General features: G+C 40.5%; 1 protein-coding gene across 4 annotated transcripts in view; it reads right to left on the bottom strand.

Moving 5' to 3' along the window:
• The window catches only part of SMARCC1 (SWI/SNF related, matrix associated, actin dependent regulator of chromatin subfamily c member 1), a 174,552-nt gene that overhangs the window by 41,125 nt on the left and 112,882 nt on the right, over positions 1-20,545 (bottom strand). For 3 of the 4 annotated variants that reach the window (XM_058727133.1, XM_058727131.1, XM_058727134.1), the window contains exons 22-24: positions 10,421-10,476; positions 6,463-6,577; positions 5,413-5,567 (exon numbers count right to left, since the gene is read on the bottom strand). In XM_058727133.1, coding sequence (XP_058583116.1) covers positions 5,413-5,567; positions 6,463-6,577; positions 10,421-10,476 — 326 coding nt within the window. The remainder of the gene's footprint in view (positions 1-5,412; positions 5,568-6,462; positions 6,578-10,420; positions 10,477-20,545) is intronic. The other variant, XM_058727132.1, reaches the window with a different exon arrangement.

Genomic DNA, 20,545 nt, shown 5'->3' with positions numbered 1-20,545 from the left:
TACTACAACTTAATGTTTTCCAACAAGTTTGAAGGTTTTCATCAGCCACAACTCCCACCAACCCCCCCACCCCCCCGCCTCCTTCACTCTTTCCTTTCCTTCTGGGACTCATATTACAGGCTAAGAAAGGCCCCTCACAGCAGCAAAATTGGGCTGATTTTTTAATGGCAAAGGAAAAGGATTCAGAATGCAGTATCCAAAGACCACAGGGCCAAGCCAAAAGCTGTAGAGAATAAGTCACAGAGGGGAAGACTGGGGCCCTGGGAAGACAGAAAGGGGAAACATATGCCTGACTAGATTTCAAAGTTGCTCTGAACTATGTGTGCTCTCTCAGGGCCTTCCATCTTCACACTTACTGAATGTGAGTGCAGTTTCTCTCCAAGTTTCCAACCACTTTTATGTCAGTCCTCAAATTCTTCTGAGATGACCAACATGCAAGGAGCTGCACCTGAAAAACCACTCCTAAAGAGAGCTTCCTCTTTACCGAACTTGATTTAGAGAAGATCTCAAAAGCCCAGCCTTAGCCTGATTATCATAATAACATGAAACCATGGAATGCTTACTTTTCAGTTGGGAGATATGTAGGTAATTGGTGACCAGAGGGTAGACTGAGGGGTTTAAGGTGGCATGCCTTCTGTGTAGAGGCATGGTCAATGATCCCTCACCTTGAATTTGGATAGAACTTTTTTAGTGTTTATTTTTGAGAGAGAGAGAGTGCGCATGTGCGCCAGTGGGGGAGAGGCAGAGAGACAGAGACAGAGACAGACAGACAGACAGACACAGACACACACACACACACACACACACAGATTCCCTTCTGGTGGCCTGGGACACTTTTCTCTTAAAATTATAAGCTTCCAAGTAAAAAGTCCAACTATTTTGATACAACCTAATGTGAGGAAGCCCAAGATAACGAACTCTGTAGATGAGCTGTGTGGAGACAGTGATGCCAGCCAGTCCCAGGTCATACAGACACCCTGCTTACCCATCAGGCACAGCAGGGAGGTTGCCTCAGGTCCTCCCTTCACAGCCCAGCTGTGAGCAACCTGAGCCAATGTCACATGGAACAGGGCTTGTCCAGTTGAGTCTGCCTGAGTTCCTCAGTCATAAAAATGATAAGATGCAATAAAGTGATGATGGTCTTAAGATAGGTTTTGTAATGGTTACATAGCCCTGGGTAACTGGGGCAGGAGCACTACTAACGCTCAAGCTAAGGATTCCTGAAGGTCTGGCAGCAGTGATGACCAGGGCTTCCCCAAGAAGGGCTGTCGGGAGCTCACATCCCTTCACATACTGGCTTTATGGAACTTAAGAACGATGAGGGGCGCCTGGGTGGCTTAGTCGGTTGAGCGTCCGGCTTCGGCTCAGGTCATGATCTCACGGTTTGTGATTTCGAGCCCCATGTCGGGCTCTGTGCTGACAGCTCAGAGCCTGGAGCCTGTTTCGGATTCTGTGTCTCCCTCTCTCTCTGCTCCTCTCCCACTCGTGCTCTGTCTCTTTATCTCTCAAAAATAAGTAAACATTAAAAAGAAGTTGGTTTTTTTTTGTTTTTTTTAAGAATGATGAGGTGTGGGAGTGTGGCCCAGATGTGCGCTATGCGGAGAAATGACCTAAAAGAGATGAATGATACCACAAAGGTAACTTGGTTGTAACAGAGTTAAGGTGAACTTTACATAACAAAGCCTGAAGTCCAGCTGGTGGAACAGGAGTAGTTTTCTGTTTAGTCATATAAAGATGAAAGTGAATAGGTCTAACTATAGGCAAAATGATCCAATAGGTCAATTTTTCTTTTGGTTTTCTCTCTAGAATATAATCAAGTAAAAGGACATCGTTTCACTGATCATAGTGTCAATCAATTTCAGCAAACACTTATCTGGTAAAGCCTTACGACTACAACGTACAATGAAAAACTTTCCTATCTCAAAAAAGAATTTCAGGCAAAGGGGAGCAAGTAAAAGGTATCTCTGAGAGGTGAGAAAGAATCTTCCTGTTACCCTAGAACTAATATCTAGTTACCATGAAGACAAACCTACTTTAGCCATTTCAAGATATATAGGAATGGGGTGGTGACAGAATAAATCTAAAGAAAATGTCTGTAAATCTTACGAAAATGTGATCTCAGGCACCTGGGTGGCTCAGTCTGTTGAGCATCTGACTTTGGCTCAGGTCATGATCTCATAGTTGGTGAGTTCAAGACCCACATTAGGCTCACTGCTGTCAGCCTGTCAGTGCAGAGCCAGAGCCGGCTTCAAATCCTCTGTCCCCTTCTCTCTGCCCCTCCCCCACTTGCACCCTCTCTAAACAAACAGTAAAAAAAAGAAAGAAAACGTGACCTCTGCTCTCTTGGGGGAATTGAGTCCTGCTGATGCTGAATAAGGAGAACATTCTAGTTTTTAAGGTTTCTAATTTATTCTAGCAATAGTTCTGAACTTTTCCTTCCAGCTAAAACTAAGCACCCAGATGGAAGGGATGTAGAGCACCCAGCCAATGGTGTTCCTTCCCACACCCACACACCACTCTTCAGGTAGGTCAATTCACAGCTTGTCGGTAGATGCAATGAAGAAATGGATATGCTGCCAAAGAGTCCCTCATATGGCAAGGCTGGGGAAGAGCTAGAATGCATGCCCACCATCCCTATGTGTTTTGGAGCTAGATTCAGAACCTCTAATTACTACTCCATGTCAGTGTGACAAACAATTAAAATGTATCAAGGAAAAGTCTTAATAACAAAGCTGTTTATAGATACAGAAAAACAAAAAGAGAATAAGAGAAAACTTGGATTGGCTAGATCAGCTGTACTAATTACAGTAATTTAAGTGAATTCCTTACCCTTAATTCCCATGTAGCACAAAGATGGTTATGTGTGCTGTGAAATGCATCAGACCCAGCTGTTAAGTGGCACTGAACAGTTCATGCATGCCAAGTCATGTGTCACACGCATGTGTATCACTCACAGATCTGTGGAAAACACAGCTGTCATGAGAATAAAGATCTCCTTTCCCAGTTATTAGAAACAAGACTGAGTGAGGATGATGGAGTGAAAATTCGGTGACCTGGAAGGAAAATGTTCTTTGGACTCTTCTAAACCTTGCACAGAACATCTAAGGAGCAGGGTAATTGCTCCATAAAAGCAGTTTCTCTGCAGTAAAGGGGTCAAACAGCTGTGGCAAGGTGGTCAGAAGTACACAGCACACAAACTTTTGTGCCCAAAGTTGCACATGTTAACTGCTATGAGGCCATGATGTTTTTCATCAGCTATGAAAACGATTTATGGTCATCTACCATTTTAGTTCCTTCTCCAGCAACTTACAGTGAAGCTGACACAGTGGCAGAAGGAGGAGAAATAATGGAAGAGAGAGAGAGAGAGAGAGAAACATCTCTATGAGAGGGAAGAGGGTCCAAAAAAGCCCAACTGGAGATCACACAGTGGGTTCTATCTGGGAGAACCACAAGGAACAGTTCTGGATGGACAGGCAAGAAAGGACGCTTGAGAACTGAGACGGGTCCTGATCATGAAAATCTTGTGAATTCTACACTAAAGAGTTTGAAATTTTAGCCTGAGAGAGATAGAGAGCTTATTTAAGAAAGTATCATGTTCCTATTTGTATTTTTACAGATTCTTCAGAAAAGCAGTAAGTAGTCCATTGTATTAGAAGACAGGTTAGCAACCATTCTTGGGGGGCGGGCGGGGGGAGGACGGTAACCAAAAGGGAGTATGAGGAAGCTTCTGAAAGGCTAGGAATATTATGCTGCTTGAAGTGGGTGCTGTGTGTGAGCCCACGGGTGGGCTCCACCTGTGAATAATTCACTAGCCGTAGACATATACATCTACTGATACAAATGTAAATTATCAATAGAAAATTTCAAAAATAAAAAAGATTACTTTGCTAAAGACAGAGAATGGGCTGGAGGAGATAGGCAGAGGATGAGGGATGCCAGCCTAAGGGGAAAGTGAAGGGCCCGGGCATTACCAGAGGCACTAATGCACCAGGAAGGATTTGGTGGCTGAATACCTATGGAAAGTGAAAGAATGAGGAGAGACCAAGATGACCTGAGGCTGCAACTCTGAAGACTGGTGGATGGCTGTGTTGTCTCCTGATAAATGTCACAAAGGACAGAGGCCCTCCTGGCCTCCAGCTCACTTATGAAATAATCCCAAGACCATCCTTAAGGTCTCTAAGATCCCTGGTAGCAGTCTGAACGAGAACTTAGCTCTGAGGCAATGAGGTGCCAAAGGGTCCAGCCTGACAGGAGAAACAGAATCAAAAAACTGCTTCCAGTGAAGCAGCAAAACCAAATGAACAGGAAACAGCTGTCAAATTGGCATCCAGAGAAGTACTCACTCATCCCAAGAGACAGAGAACGGTAGAGGAGAGAGAATACCTAATACTGCAACTAAACCACCATGAAGATCGGGAGGCATCTGTGGAAGAGACTGGGAAGTAGGAACACACAGGATCTCCAGCTCTTGTAAGAGTCAGCTTCAGCTGGGGCTACTGTCTGGACTGACTGTGCCCTGTAAACACCCTCCTCCTCACTGTCCACACCTAGGCCTGATGTGTGGGAACTCAAAACAATGGTCTTGTGGTTTAAACTGGGTCACCTGTGGGTCATGCACCACAGATTAAGCACTTGGAGAAGCAGTCTGCAGTAGCTGAACAGTCTACAGGTACTAAAGGCCATGAAAGAATATCTTTACCAATGGATTAAGAACAGCTCAAGATAAAAAGATTAGATATGTTCCAGTAAACGCTCCTCAAAACGTGGGAACCTATAATGGAAGAAAGCTACTTCAGAGGGTAGGATGGAGAAGGGGCGAAAAGGTTTTTCAAAACTTCACATATTCATGCCTGGAATGTTTTAAAATGCGAAAGCAACACAAAGTGGGAAAAATAACATTCTCCTTTTTTTCTTAAATATGCTGTGAAGCCAATACTAGGTTATAAATAGAGAAAACCACCCCCAGAAAAGCTGGCAAATTCAAGAAGAAAAAGTTATTTTAGATCCCCCTCTTTCCTTTCAGTCTGTAAGAGCAGGGTGAAGTATTTATACAAGGAAACAGATTTTTGTCTTAAAAATCACAAATATTTCAATCGAACAGAAATTGGAACAGTAGTCTAAGACAAGTTCTGCAGGCAAATGTGAGGGACTTTAAGTTCGGCTACATCTCTGTGGTCTCCATGAGCTGAGTGGAGCGGTATAAGCAAGGCCTGGAAGGCAGCCCCCCTCCAGGACCAGATCTGCGACTCGCCCCCACCCCTCCTGCCTGCACAATTCTTAACCTAGAAATGCCGGTCAAGCAGTCATCTCGTGTTGGGTGCAAGGCTCATTATACTAAACTTTCTCAATAACTGACAACAATGCAACCATTCACGGCTGGCAAGAGCCTGGAAAGGGCTGTCAGTGGCAAACCTTGGCTTTGGTTGCAGCTGAAGCAAGAGCAGCTGCTGCGGCCGTGGCCACGTTTCCTTCGGAAATTTCATGTTCTACTTTCTTCTTCCCGAGATCGCTTTCTCTTTCTTTACAAGTATCAGTGAGTTCCTTGTTCTCTTCAGTTTCCTTTTCTTCTGAAAAAAATCAGAAAGCCTTATTACCAGTGTGCCCCATCTCAATAAGCCATCTTACTTCTCACCTCCGCCACATGACAAACTAGGACTGAGGTTACAAAGAGATCTCAGTGCCTCCTTCTTTGTAAGACTTTCGCAGAGCCATTCCATGCATGTAAGGGAGCCTCCATCTGAGATGGATTTTCTAAATAGTATGCTTTGTCTTTCCTTCATTTCTCTAAGCTCTCTGTGTAGTTCCCTAGGATATAAAGGGAACTAAGCCCTGCTGTAAGACCAAAAAGATCAGTCAATGAAAGGCTCTGAGAAACCCTAGTGTCTGGAGGAAATGAGAACAAAGCACTTCCGCAAGCCTTCTGAGACAGGCACGATGGATCCGCCAGCCACTGACCGTGACTTCTGTCACAATGAGCAACTTGTTTGTCTACATATTACTGAAAACAAGGTAGCCAATGGTATTAGCACTGGTGCCTAGGAGCCAAATAAAACTCAAACTTGAACACTTGTTTATTGTTACATTAAGAAACAAACCCAGGGCTCAGTCAGTTAAGCGTCCGTCTTGGTTGTGGCTCAGGTCATGATCTCACGGTTGTGGAATCAAGCCCCGTGTTGGGCTCTGCGCTGACAGTGTGGAGCATGCTTGGGATTCTCTCTCTCTCTCTCTCTCTCTCTCTCTCTCTCTCTCTCTCTCTCTCTCTCTCCCTCTCTCTCTCTCCCTCTCTGCCCCTCCCCTGCTTACACTCTCTTTCCCTCTCTCAAAATAAATAAATAAACTTAAAAAAAAAAAAAAAAAAGAAACCTAATGAGTGAGGAAAATTTCTATACAATTAAACTGCTCACAGTTCTCCAGGGCTTGTCAGTTTTACATAATAAAGCCTAAAGAGTTTCCTCAAATTACCTGATTTGGTATCCTCACTAACTTCACTGTCCTGCTCCTTCTCACTATGTTTTTCATTTTCTCCATCTTGTGCTTTATCACCTTCATCTGTTTCGTTTTCCCCTTTGTTTTCTGCCTGAACGAGGAGGTATAAAAGAAGAGAACAGAGAGTGAGCAAAAAAACCCAGTCCTTCAACTAGTGATATTATCTAAGAGTAACAAAAGATTCCATTATTTTGGGCAGGGAGTGCACTAGGGCCTTGGAGGCCCAAGGGCCTTGGAGAGAAGAGCTAGAAATCAATACATTCAAAGAAACACCTTTCATTACCTCCACACCTGAGTGCTCACATGTTAATAGGCCTCCACAACACACAGTCCCTGCACTCTTTGTGCCCTGTGCTATAAAGCCAGGGTCACAATGTCCAAAGGAATGGCATGGAAATTCATTTATGTTATTTACTGGTTAAATAGAGAAATACTTAATAAACAAATGAATTACTGATTACCTGTCCAAAAGAATCAAGAGCATTTAAAATGTACATTATCAACCGAGAAGATGGAATACTGACAAAATTAAAAGCTGACAAAGCCTTTAATACAGTCATTTGCTAATGGTTTTTAGTTAAGAGCCACAATAGGGCATCAGTGATTATGCTCTGGGGACTGAAAACTTCAATTCTTCTGGTTAGAATTTGGTTTCATTTACTGACTCTGAAATCCTTGTGACTTTGGACAAATCATGTAACATTGTCTATAAAATGAAGAGATCATCATTGACTTGATGAGACTGTTTAGGAACTAGATTAATTCACAAATGGAAAGTACAAAGCACAGTATGTTGAACAATGTAAGAATTATAATTAATTTTACTCTTATCCTCATCCTATCCTTATCTATATACAATTTTAAAACAACACACGTAATCAACACCTTAAATCGCATATTGTATATTGAATGCTCATCAAGGCTTCTAATCTTATCTTTTTTAACTGAAGTATAGTTGATGTAAAATGTTATATCAGGTTCAGATTTACAACACAGTTGACAATTCTACACATTACACAATGCTAACTATGATAAATCTACTTCCTGTCCATATATTATTACAGTACTGACTATATTCCCTATGCTGTACTTTTCAGCCCTGTGACTTATTTATAACTGAAACTTGTACCTTAATCCTCCTTTACTTATTTTGCCCATCCCACTAACCCCCCTTTCCCCTCTGTCAATCACCACCTTGTTTTCTGTATTTATGGGTCTATTTCTGATTTTTTGGTTTTGTTTTTTAGATCCCATATAGAAGGTTTTTTTTTTAATTTTATTTTTTAAAATTTACATCCAAATTAGTTAGCATATAGTGCAACAATGATTTCAGGAGTAGATTCCTTAGTGCCCCTTACCCATTTAGCTCATCCCCCCTCCCACAATCCCTCCAGTAACCCTCAGTTTGTTCTCCATATTTACGAGCCTCTTCTGTTTTGTCCCCCTCCCTGTGTTTATACTATTGTTTCCCTTCCCTTATGTTCATCTGTTTTGTTTCTTAAAGTCCTCATATGAGTGAAGTCATATGATTTTTGTCTTTCTCTGACTGATTTCACTTAGCATAATATCCTTCAGTTCCATCCATGTAGTTGCAAATGGCAAGATTTCATTCTTTTTGATTGCCGAGCAATACTCCATTGTATATATATACCACATCTTCTTTATCCATTCATTTATCGATGGACATTTGGGCTCTTTCCATACTTTGGCTATTGGTGATAGTGCTGCTATAAACATGGGGGTGCATGTGTCCCTTCGAAACAGCACACCTATATCCCATGGATAAATGCCTAGTAGTGCAACTGCTGGATTGTAGGGTAGTTCTATTTTTAGTTTTTTGAGGAACCTCCATACTGTTTTCCAGAGTGGCTGTACCAGTTTGCATTCCCACCAGCAATGCAAGAGATCCTCTCTCTCCACATCCTCGCCAACATCTGTTGTTGCCTGAGTTGTTAAATTTAGCCATTCTGACAAGTGTGAGGTGGTATCTCATTGTGGTTTTGATATGTATTTCCCTGATGATGAGTGATGTGGAGCATTTTTTCATGTGTCCGTTGGCCATCTGGATGTCTTCTTTGGAGAAGTGTCTATTCATGTCTTCTGCCCATTTCTTCACTAGATTATTTGTTTTTTGGGTGCTGAGTTTGATAAGTTCTTTATAGATTTTGGATACTAACCCTTTATCTGATATGTCATTTGCAAATATCTTTTCCCATTCCATCAGGTGCCTTTTAGTTTTGCTGATTGTTTCCTTTGCTGTGCAGAAGCTTTTTATTTTGATGAGGTCCCAGGAGTTCATTTTGTTTCCCTTGCCTCTGGAGACGTGTTGAGTAAAAAGTTGCTAAGGCCAAGATCAAAGAGGTTTTTGCCTGCTTTCTCCTTGAGGATTTTGATGGCTTCCTGTCTTACATTTAGGTCTTTTATCCATTTTGAGTTTATTTTTACTTTTGTGTATGGTGTAGGAAGTGGTCCAGGTTCATTCTTCTGCATGTTGCTGTCCAGTTTTCCCAGCACCACTTGCTGACAAGACTGTCTTTATTCCATTGGATATTCTTTCCTGCTTTGTCAAAGATTAGTTTGCCATACGTTTGTGGGTTCACTTCTGGGTTCTCTATTCTGTTCCATTGATCTGAGTGTCTGTTCTCGTGCCAATAGCCCATATAGAAGTTAAATGTTAACAGTAGTTGTCTTTCTCTGACTTATTTCCTTATTCTTAATACCCTCTAGGGTCTATCCATGTTGTCGTGAATGGCAAGATTTCATTCATTTTTAAGGCTGAGTAATAATATTCCTGTGTGTGTGTGTGTGTGTGTGTGTGTGTGTGTGTGTGTGTGAGATACATACTTCTTCTTTATCCATTCATTTATCTGTGGACATTTATGTTGCTTCCATATCTTGGCTACTATAAATAACGTTGCAGTGAACATAAGGATGCACAGATCTTTTTGAATTAGCATCTTCGTTTTCTTTGGATAAATACCCAGTAGTGGAATTGCTGGATCATACGGTGGTTCTATTTTTAACTTTTTGAGGAAGCGCCACAGTTTTCCAGAGTGGCTGCACCAATTTACATTCCCATCAACAGTGCACTAGGGTTCATTTTCCCCACATCCTTGCTAATACTTTTTGATACTAGCTTTTCTGATTGGTGTGAGGTGGTATCTTGTTGTGGTTTTGATTCGCATTTCCCAGATGATGAGTGATACTGAGCATCTTTTCATGTGTCTGCTGGTCATCTGTATATGTTCTTTACAAAAATGTCTATTCAGGTCCTTTGTCCATTGTTAAATCATGTGCCCCTGATCTTGAAGAGGCTGTAAAGTTCTATATTGCCTCACTCACCTTGTGTTTATAGCCTCTCTGAGTCAGAGATCAAAAGTCACAAACACATGGGGCACTTTGTTGCCTTCTGCACATTAGCTTCAGTGTCTCCTCCATGCCAGTGGAATCTTCGATTCCCTCTCCTCTATTTCAATTTTTATAGTTCTACCTGCTTTTTAAAACCTACTTCAAATGTCGCCTTCTGATTAAGACTTTTCTAACTATTTTCCTGCTGGCAGTTAAATCTCCTACAAAATTCCTTAGTATTCTATAGTTTTCTTCTGGCACAAATATAGGACCCAACCCTATAATTCAGTATCTGTAAAAACCACAATTTTGTATTCATTTCCCCAACTGTGCCTAAAAGGGATATAAAAGAAGAGGCTCGGGAGTGGATAAATCTTCCTCGAATGAGTAAGTGAAAAATGTCCTATGTTATGCTTTGTGAAAATTATACCTTATACCAGCAAAATCCAAATGGCTGACAGAATCATCTGTAGTTCCCTGAGAGGGATCAAAGACAAAAGACAAAATAAACCCAAACCGTTATGCTACGAAAGGCATGCTCTCTCTGTGTCTTTTCTGCTGTAGAAGAATTCAAACAGACTTTCACCTTTTCAGGCTGCTGAACATCGGTATCTGTTTCCATTTTTTCCTCCTCAGCCCCTTCTACGAACAAAAGAATAAGAACAAGTAACACAATATGGAAAAAAGGTAAAAGCTTTCACACAGCTGTATCTGAAATACAACTATGTGCACTAATGAGTCTCACAACTGTATGGCTCACAGAAGTCCAGCATAAAACACAAACTTCATGATTGTATTAATTTAAAGTTCAAAAACAGATGAAAGTAATAGTGTTAGAAATCAGGACAGCAGTTAACCAAGGAAGGGGTGGGCAAGCAAAAGTGGGATAAAGGAGGGGCCTGAGGTGCTGGTAATGATTTGTTTCCTGATCCTGGGGCTCTTTACATGAATGTGTTTAATTTGTGAAAATGCATGGAGCTGTCCAATGAGGGCTTTTATTTTCTGTAGGTATAAAAATAAAAACCTCAAAAACATTTCAAGTAAAGAGCAAAAAAAAAAAAAAAAAGCCCCAAATAATTTATTTAACCAATGCTTAATGAGTGTGTGCATGTGTGTATCTTTTTAATTTTTTTTTAAACATTTATTTTTGAGACAGAGAGAGACAGAGCATGAACGGGAGAGGGAGAGAGAGTGACACAGAATCTGAAACAGGCTCTAGGCCCTGAGCTGTCAGCACAGAGCCTGACGTGGGGCTCGAACTCAGGGAGCGCAAGATCATGACCTGAGCTGAAGTCGGTCGCTTAACTGACTGAGCCACCCAGGCACCCCTGTATATCTTTTTTTTTCCTGTATTATCTTTTTTTATGTTTATTTATTTTGAGAGAAGACAGAGACAGCGTAAGTGGAGGAGGCGCAGAGAGAGAGGGAGAGAGAGGAGCCTAAGCAGGCTCTGAGCAGAGACTGACTCGGGGCTCAAACTCATGAAACTGTGAGATTAGGACCTGAGCCAAAACCAAGAGTCAAATGCTTAACCGACTGAGCTACCCAGGCGCCCTGTGAGTATATATTTTGAGTCAAGCACTGGAGAAATACTGCAGAGCTAGGTATTCATTGAGCATCCAGAGCATCACATACTGGCCAGAGAAGACACAAACCAACAAGTCTACCACATACATGCACGCATAAGACCCTGTGAGAAGCACAGAGGGCACAACCGTTTCAATCAGGGAAGGATAGATGGTTACGTGAGCATTTTCTAGGTGGACATGGTTGACAGGGTGGGTAATACAAATATAGAGAAGGACATTTCAAGGAAAGAGACTGAAAGACTCAAGGGTGCCAGGGAAATGTCGTTGGTGATGACTTTCAAGGGGAAGGTAGATAGGAAAAATCAGCAGGGAGATAATGCTGGTAAAGGTCGCATGAGGAAGAGCCCTTAATGTGGTACTAAGGGAGTCTTAACTATATCCTATAGGTAAGAAATTAATCAAGATTTCTAAAAAACAAAAACAGTATAATCAGAAATGTGCTGACAACTCAGAGCCTGGATCCTGTTTCTGGATTCTGTATGTCCTTCTTCTCCGCCCGTTCCCAGCTCTCACTCAGTCTCTCTCTCAAAAATAAGTGAACATTAAAAAAAAAAAAACCCAAAACAAAAACAAATATTTTACATATGATGAGGGTTTGCTGTGGTTTTAAATAAAAACATCTAAATAACCTACAGCTTAAATCTTTATAGTATCCTCTTATAAATGATAAGACTAATAATATTTATCATCAATGAGAGTATTTAAACATATTTAAACAAACATATTTAAAACTAACAGTGTCAAAGTTATTGAAAAGGAAAATCCCTCTTGCTCTAAGTCTTGCAGGTGGAACCAGACCTCGCTTCCAGAATTGTGACTGACCAAGAGCTCCAGGGGATATGGTAGTTTGGGAGGTCATGAATCTCACATAAGGTAGAAGATTACAACCTTCTAAAAAATGCCAAAAGGCTACAGTACCAGAAGTGAGACCAGAGTGTGGAAGAAGTGGGGCCAGGATCTATAACTTGGATCCTGTATCTGGGATCAAGTATTTGGAAAACTGGAGGGGAAGAGTCACACCCAGACATATTTGCTTGTAGTAGCTCACCATCAGGAAGCTGAGCCCTGGACTAGCCAGCTCAAGGGCAGAGAAAAGAAGCCAGGATTCCTACACAGAGCCAGCCATAGGGTTGGCCAATGGGATCTCAAGCCAATGGCAACAACCCCTAGCTATGAGAAGCAACATCCTCTGCAGATAGTCTTTCCAATCCCAATTTTAGCCGTTTAGAGCAAATGCCAAGAAAGGAAACCACCAAGACTGGGCAGAAATATTAATCAACAGTTTCAGCACTCAAGGACTGCCAATAGGAGATCTGAATCCCGAACCTTGGCACAGCCATGGATGCAACAGATAAGTAAAAGAGAGAATCGTAAAGATCTCTAACCAACAAAAAAATATTAGAGATATGCAGAGATTTTTTAAAAAACCCTAAAGATCAAAAGTTTTTCTAAATGCTTTATCCTTCAGGCCAGTCGTCTGCAGAGGCAAAAAACCAAAATGAAAGAGGACACCTGGGTGGCTCAGTCAGTAGAGTGGGCAACTTTGGCTCAAGTCATGATCTCACGGTTCAAGAGTTCAAGCTCCACGTTGAGCTTGCTGCTGTCAACACAGAACCCACTTCAGATTCTCCATCCTTCTCTCTCTGCCCATCCCCTGCTTGTGCTTGCAAAAATAAATAAAACATTAAAAACAAAATAAAACCAAAAAAATTTTTTTCTAGAAATGAAGTCAGAGAAAACAGATTAAACTGGGTGAGAAGAAAATCACAAAACTATAAAACACATCTAAAGAAATGATCCACACAGAGACTACTGAGATGGGAAATATGAAAGCATGAAAGCTAAGCTAAACAAAATCAACAGTGGCTTTCTTCCATAATACAGCCATCAAAAATAGAGCATTATTAGAAATAAAGGGTGACAATGTATGAGAAAAAGGTTTAATTCATTTTCTAGTGAATTTGTGAACTTTTTATACTGTTAAACCTAATAAAAGAGTGTCAAATGTGTAACACCCAAACTGATAGAATGGTAGGGCGGAAATGAAAATGTGCCTCACAACAGGGATTTGAACATACTTTTCTCAATTTCAAGCTCATGTGCAACGTTAAAAAATACTGATCACAAATTAAGTCAAAAAGCAAGTTTTAACAAATTTTGAAAAGTCAATGACACACAAGCCAAGGTTTCTCACCATAATACAATAAAACTAGAAGTTTAAAATATACACGTAATTTCTCTGTGCTTAGAAATAGAATTTTGGAAATCAGTAAATATAGCACGAAAAGGGAAATGTAAAGTCTTCTTAAACTTACATTAGAAAAGAAAAACATGCTCAATGTTTACACATTGTGTTCTTGATAAGCAGGAAAATGGTAACAGAATATAGAAGGTACACAAACAACAAGAAAAAAATCAAAGAAATATAAAGCAAAAATACAACAGAGATAAAACATACACAATAGAGAGAATCAATATACCCCAAACTTGGTTCTTTGAAATAATAAAGGCAATAAATCAGTGTGACACATCGGGAAAAGAGAAAGAAGTCACAAAATAATTATATTACGACTGGAACAAAGGTCCTAACTATTAATAAGTCAAAACGGAAGTGACAAAGTACTACGAAAACTTTAATGCCGAATAGAAAAATTAGATTAAATGAAGAAATTACTGGGGCACCTGGGTGGCTCTGTCAGTTAAGCGTCCAACTCTTGGTTTCAGCTCAGGTCATGATCTAACGGTTTTGAGTTCAAGCCCCACATCAAGCTCTGTGCTGACAGTGAGGAGCCTATCTGGAATTCTGTCTCCCTCTCTGCCCCTCCCCCACTCGTGCTGGCGCTCTCTCTCTCTCTCTCTCTCTCTCTCTCTCTCAAAACAAACAAATGAATGAATGAATGGACAAATTATTAGAAAGTATTTTACCAAACAGATTCAAGAAGAAAAAGAAGTCCTGAGGAGTCCCATAAAAAAACAAACAAACAAACAAACAAAAAAACTGGAATAATTAAAAAATTTAAACCAAACCACCACAGGTCCAGATGTTTTTACTGGGGGAGTTCTACCAAACTTTTAGGGAAGGGAGGATTATAATGTTACTTAAACTTTTCTAGAGAAAAGAAGAGAGAATACCCCTCCCCATTCTCTGAGGCTAGTATAACCTTGATTCACAAATCAGATACAGACAACAAATAACGAATATTAGAGGCCACTAGGCTAAATCTCATTCATAATCACAATGAAAATCTCCTAAGCAAAAAATCTGAAAACAGAACATGGCAGTGTATAAGAAAGGCAATACATTATGACAAAATAATAGGATAGTATCGGAAAAGTAATTTAAAATTTATAAATCTGTAAGTTTATAGACTTATTTGATCACACCCATTAAGTGTCTGATAAAACTCAGTATCTTTCATGACAAGCTCTCGGAAAACCAGGGATACAAAAGAAGTTCCTGAGCCCTCAAAACTGTTATCGATAATCCTAAAACGAATGTCATCCTTCCTGGAGAGATGCATACAGTATTTCCTTTGAAATCAAGAGTAGGACATGGGTAACAGTATTACTATTTCCCTTCAATACTGCCATGGAAGTTGTAGCCCAGAGTGTCATTTAAGAAAAAGAAGAAAAGTAGTTATGATTGCAGAGAATAAAACTGTATACCTGAAAAAATCTGCAGAAAAGTTACTAGAAATAATCACAGGGTTTAGCAAGGCGGTTAGCTATAAAATTAACATACAAAATCAACCACATTTCGTATGTTAAAAATCAATTCCAGGTAAAGACACATGAAAAAAACAAAAGCTAAATGGTATCTTAAAAGTGGTAATCATAAAATAAAGGACTAACTTTAGTCAATTAAAATTAAAGATTTCTTTTCATTAAAAGATGCCAAAAGGAAAGAACATGTAACCGAATGGTAGAAAACACATGCAGTACAGCAACTAGATCAATAGATCAGATTTCTAAAGGAAATCATAAAAACTATTAAAAAGTGACCAAATAACAAAAATAGCTGTGTTACAGAATGATATATGTATGCCCAGTAAATAGAAGATACTCAGATCAGTTATACAGAGATGTGTAATTTGAAACCACTATGGACTTCCAGCCTCCAGAACAGAGACATAAATGTTGTTTATAAGGCAAATAAATAAATAAAACCACAACGGAATGTCACTTTATACCTACTATTATCAGCAGAGATTAACACTAGAAGTGTATGATCAAGTGTTGCTGGATGAAGTGTCAAGTGATACACTTGCTTTGGGGACAAAACCCAGAATTTCCTAAAACCCTGTAACTCACAGATTGATCCACAACAAAACAAGTTATACAAGAATAATCAAGGTTCAATGTTCAAAATATTCAATGCTCTAATGTTCCTTTATCAAAAAATTTGCCTTATGAAAAAGCGATACCCGAATTAAACGGAGGGCTGAGTGACTCCAACTCCTTGTCTCAGTTGTGGCAACTAGTCCACCAAGCACACGTCAAGGAGCAGTGGTGCCCTGTGGGGCACGTACAAGGTTGGACACGTGTCTGAGAACAAACAGGAACAAACCAAACTGCCCACCAGTAATAGAAGAATGGATGATTAAACAGGGCTATAATCACACAACAAAATATTTTACAGCAGTGGATATAAATGAACTGTGCCTATGTGGATAATGTAACTACATGGATATTCACTGAAAACATAATAGTAAAACAAAGTCTCAGAAGTCTAAATAAACCATGTTTTATAAAGCTGAAAAACAAAATTACACCTAACATGTTAAGCGCATCTTTCATCTTTTTTTTTTTTCTTTTTTTTTTTTTTTCTGGGCAGTGAGTGGCAAGAGAGCAAGAGACAGGGAGAGAAAATCTTAAGCGGGCTCCACATCCAGGACGGAGCCCGACACGGGCTCAATCTCACAACTGTTAGTTCATGAACTGAGTTAAAATCAAGAGTCAGACACTTAACCGACTGAGCCACCCAGGCGCCCCAAGAACATCTTTTCTTTGTGATACAAGTCACTTAAAAAGTAGTAGAACAAGATTCAAAATTTAGGATTCTTAGTGCCGGCGGCAGGAAGGTGAGAAGATAAGGGAGAAAGAGATGAAAATTACTGCGAATGCTCTAGTTCTTAGTTCAGATGAAATATGTAACACGCATTAAGACACATTCAAATATTAACAATGAAGAGATGTGAACAAAAACCAAAAACCAAACACAGGTGGGGTTAAAAAAAAACACAACAAAACACCCTAACTTCCTAAGTTACTATTAACTGAATGTGCACTGGGCCACCTTTGCTCAGTCAGCTTAATTACAGACTGGGTATTATGTGGGAGAAATGCAGTATTTTTTTAAAAAGATAATCTGCTTTTAAATAACTACCCACAACCTACAGCTCCAGATTCTAAAAGATTACACACTCCCCGTGTCTACTGTAAGGCAAGTCCAACTTGGTATTAACTCTTTTAATTAGCTAGGAGTTCAAGATGAACAGTTACATAATATTAATATTTATTCACATAATGGTGGTACAGTTAAAGATACCTTCTCTAAGGGGAGAAACCTGAAGACAAGCACTCAGACCTTTAACAAGACATCTATTAAGAGGTAATCATGAGTTGTGTATTCCTCAAGATGCTATGTGGAGGAGTATGTAAAGTGGTTTCTATCCTACAAAACATTTTTTCAAGCTGCTTTCAGACATCTTGGAAAAAGAAACGCAAAACAACAGCTTCTCTTTGGTCTGAATTCTGGTTGGAACTGTAAATGCTTAAGAGGCTGTAGTCCCTCACATATGCCATGTCATCTTGTTGATGTCTACAAACTAGATGATTGGAAATCTTTCCCTACAAATGTGTGGTCTGACCCATGTCTGCAAAGATAAATGAAGAGGATACTAGAATGAATAAAATAAAAATCCCAACTTAAGCAAGTAGACACCTAACATAAACCAGTGGACCATGCGCCAAACATAAAAAGGAGGAAAAAATAAAAACTCCTTTGACTTGTAACTGAGCTATGAGGGGAATGCCTGGTCAGCTAGGGGAAAATAACATCATAGCTCACAATCAGACCTTATGCTAGAGCAAGGGCTCTGTAAAGAGCAGACAGACAGTAACTATGCTCAGATCTGCAGGCTGTGTAAGTCTTAGCTGCAACTATTCACTTCTGCCATAGTGCCACGAAGTCAGCCATGAAAGCAGCCTGAAGATGAATGAGCATGGTTGTTTCAATAAAACTTTACAGACACTGAAATGTGCATGTCGTATAGTTAGTACGTGTCAAGAAATAACATTCTTCTTTTCATTTTTTCCAATCATTTAAACATGTAAATACTACTCTTATTTATTCTGGGCTAAATAAAAACAGGTGGCAACCTGGATTTGGCCCAAGAACCAAAATTTCCTAGCCCCTGCTCCAGAAGAAAAGGGTGAGTTCTGGATCCAGACTGTCTCGGTTTGAATCCTGTCTCTGAATTTACTAGCTGAAACGACCTTGGTCAAGCTACTTAGCTGACAAATGCCTCATTCTGTTTATCTACAAAAGAATAATAATAGTTCATAGTGCTAACGATTAAATTATTTCATGCAAAATGCTAATAACTGGCTCATAGTAAGTACTCAACAATATTATTATTAATAAATATAGTAGGCTGGACCCCAGACTTATCTATTAGCATAAGCCCTTGCAGTGGCCTTTGGCACCGCCTCAGTGACAACAACAGAGGGCTGTCATTCTGCCCTGAATTTCCAAAGGTCCTTCCCAATCTGGTATGTCATCTGTGACTTCCGGTTCCTGTGACTTTTTTTTTTGGTTGTTGGAAGCTGATTTTCTTTTTTCAAAATTTTATTTAAACTAGTTATTTAATATATAGTGTAATACTGGTTTCAGAAGAATTCAGTGATTCATCATATATAACACCCAGTGCTCATCTTAACAAGTGCCCTCCTTAATACCCATCACTCATTTAACCCATCCCCCACCGACCTCCTCATCAATCCTCAGTTTGTTCTCTATCATTAAGAGTCTCTTATGGTTTGCCTCCCTCTTTTTTTTTTTTTGAGAGAAAGAGGGCACAAGTGAGGGGCAGAGAGAGAGAGAGAGAAGCGGTGCTCACCCAGGGCTCATGTTTTTACCTGAAGCGGGGCTTGTGCTCACCTGATGCGGGTCTCAAGCTCACCGGAAGCAGGGCTTGAGCTCACCCAGTATGGGACTTGAACTCACAATTTGTGACATCATGACCTGAGCCAAAGTCAGATGCTTAACAACTGAGCCACCGACGCACCTCCTCTTTTTTTTTTTAAGTTTATTATTTTGAGAGAGAGTGCGATCAGCGTGGGGGCAGAGAGAGAGAACATCCCAAGCGGACTCCTCATTGTCAGCGTGGAGCCCAATGTGGGGCCCCAACTCACAAGCCTCAAGATCATGACCTGAGCAGAAATCAAGAGTCAGACGCTTAACGAACTGAGCCACCCAGGTGCCCCCCACCCAACTCTTTTTTCCCCTTTCCCATATGTTCATCTGTTTTGCTTCTTAAATTCCACATGAGTGAAATCATGGTATTTGTCTTTTTCTGACCTACTTATTTTGCTTAGTATAATACATTCCAGCTCCATCCACATTATTGCAAATGGCAGTATTTCGTGTATTTTGATGGCTGAGTAATATAGATATACACACATACACACACCACATCTTCTTTATCCATTCAACACCCGATGGGACACGGGCTCTTTCTATAGTTCAACACCCGATGGGACACGGGCTCTTTCCATAGTTTGGGTATTGTTGATACCATAAACACTGGGATGCATGTACTCCTTCAAATCTATATTTGTATCCTTTGGGTAAATACCTAGGAGTGCAATTGCTGGATCATAGGGTAGTTCTATATGTTAACATTTTGAGGAACCTCCATACTGTTTTCCAGAGTGGCTGCACCAGTCTGCATTCCCACCAACAGTGCAAAAGTGTTCTCCTTTCTCTGCATCTTCGCCAATAGCTGTTGTTTCCCGTGTGGTCAATTTTAGCCATTCTGACAGGCGTAAGGTGGTACCTCATCATGGTTTTGGTTTGTACTTCCCTGATGATGAGTCATGTTTAGCATCTTTTCACGTGTCCATTAGCCATCTGGATGTCTTCTTTGGAAAAATGCCCATTCATGTCTTCTGCCCATTTCTTAACTAAACTATTCCCCATGTGACTTCTGACTTTCCTGTATAGGGTCAAGGAGTGTTACAGAAGCACATGCCCTTGTCCCATTCTTTTAAAATGTTACTAATGGGTCAGGGATAGCCGACCAATCTGACTTACCAGGGGTCAGCAAACTATAGTCCTCCTGCCTATTTTTGCAAATACAATTTTATTAGAACACAGCCACACTCCTTTGTTTAAATATGGTCTATGGTTGCTTTTGCACTACAAAGGCAGATCTGAGTAGTTATGACAGAGGCCGGTATGCAAAAGCCTGAAATTTTTATCATGTGGGCCTTTATAGAAATGTCTGCTGACCCGTGACAGAAAAATTCATGCTGTGATAGTTCTGCCTATGAATGAAGATACTCAGGAGAGGGCTACTCTCAAATTCTCAGTTTTCAATGTTGGGAATTGAGGGACAGTGGCAAATAGGGGATGTGACCAGAACCCATGAAAATGCCTACCAAGGTGGTCATATTCTAGGGTGGACCTGTTCATCCTTGACTCATGGTTTTCATATCCTTTTACAATCCCCTTCCCGTGAGTGTGAGGCAAATGTGATGGGATGTTCATTTATATAAGATCCTGTCTTTTTACTACACTCACTCTAGACTCTCCTTGCCAGCTTGATGCAGCAAGCTGCCACACTGGGGAAGCCTACATGGTGAACAACAGCGGGTGGCCTCTAGTAGTTTAGGGCAGCTTCCAGCTGACAGCCAGCAAGAAACTGGAACCTTCAGCCCCACACCTGGAAGTAAATTGATTCTGACAACAGGAGTGAACATGGAGGCGGATTCTTCAGTAGTCAAGCCTCCAGATGAGAACACAGACCAGTCACCACCCTGAGTGCAGCCTTGTGATATCCTCAGCAGAGGACCCAGTAAGGCTGTGGCACAGACTCACGGAAGCAAGGAGATAAATA

This window comes from Neofelis nebulosa, chromosome 4 (assembly GCF_028018385.1).
Source record: "Neofelis nebulosa isolate mNeoNeb1 chromosome 4, mNeoNeb1.pri, whole genome shotgun sequence".
In the NCBI taxonomy this organism is placed as follows: domain Eukaryota; kingdom Metazoa; phylum Chordata; class Mammalia; order Carnivora; family Felidae; genus Neofelis; species Neofelis nebulosa.
This window is presented reverse-complemented; position numbering and strand designations above follow the sequence as displayed.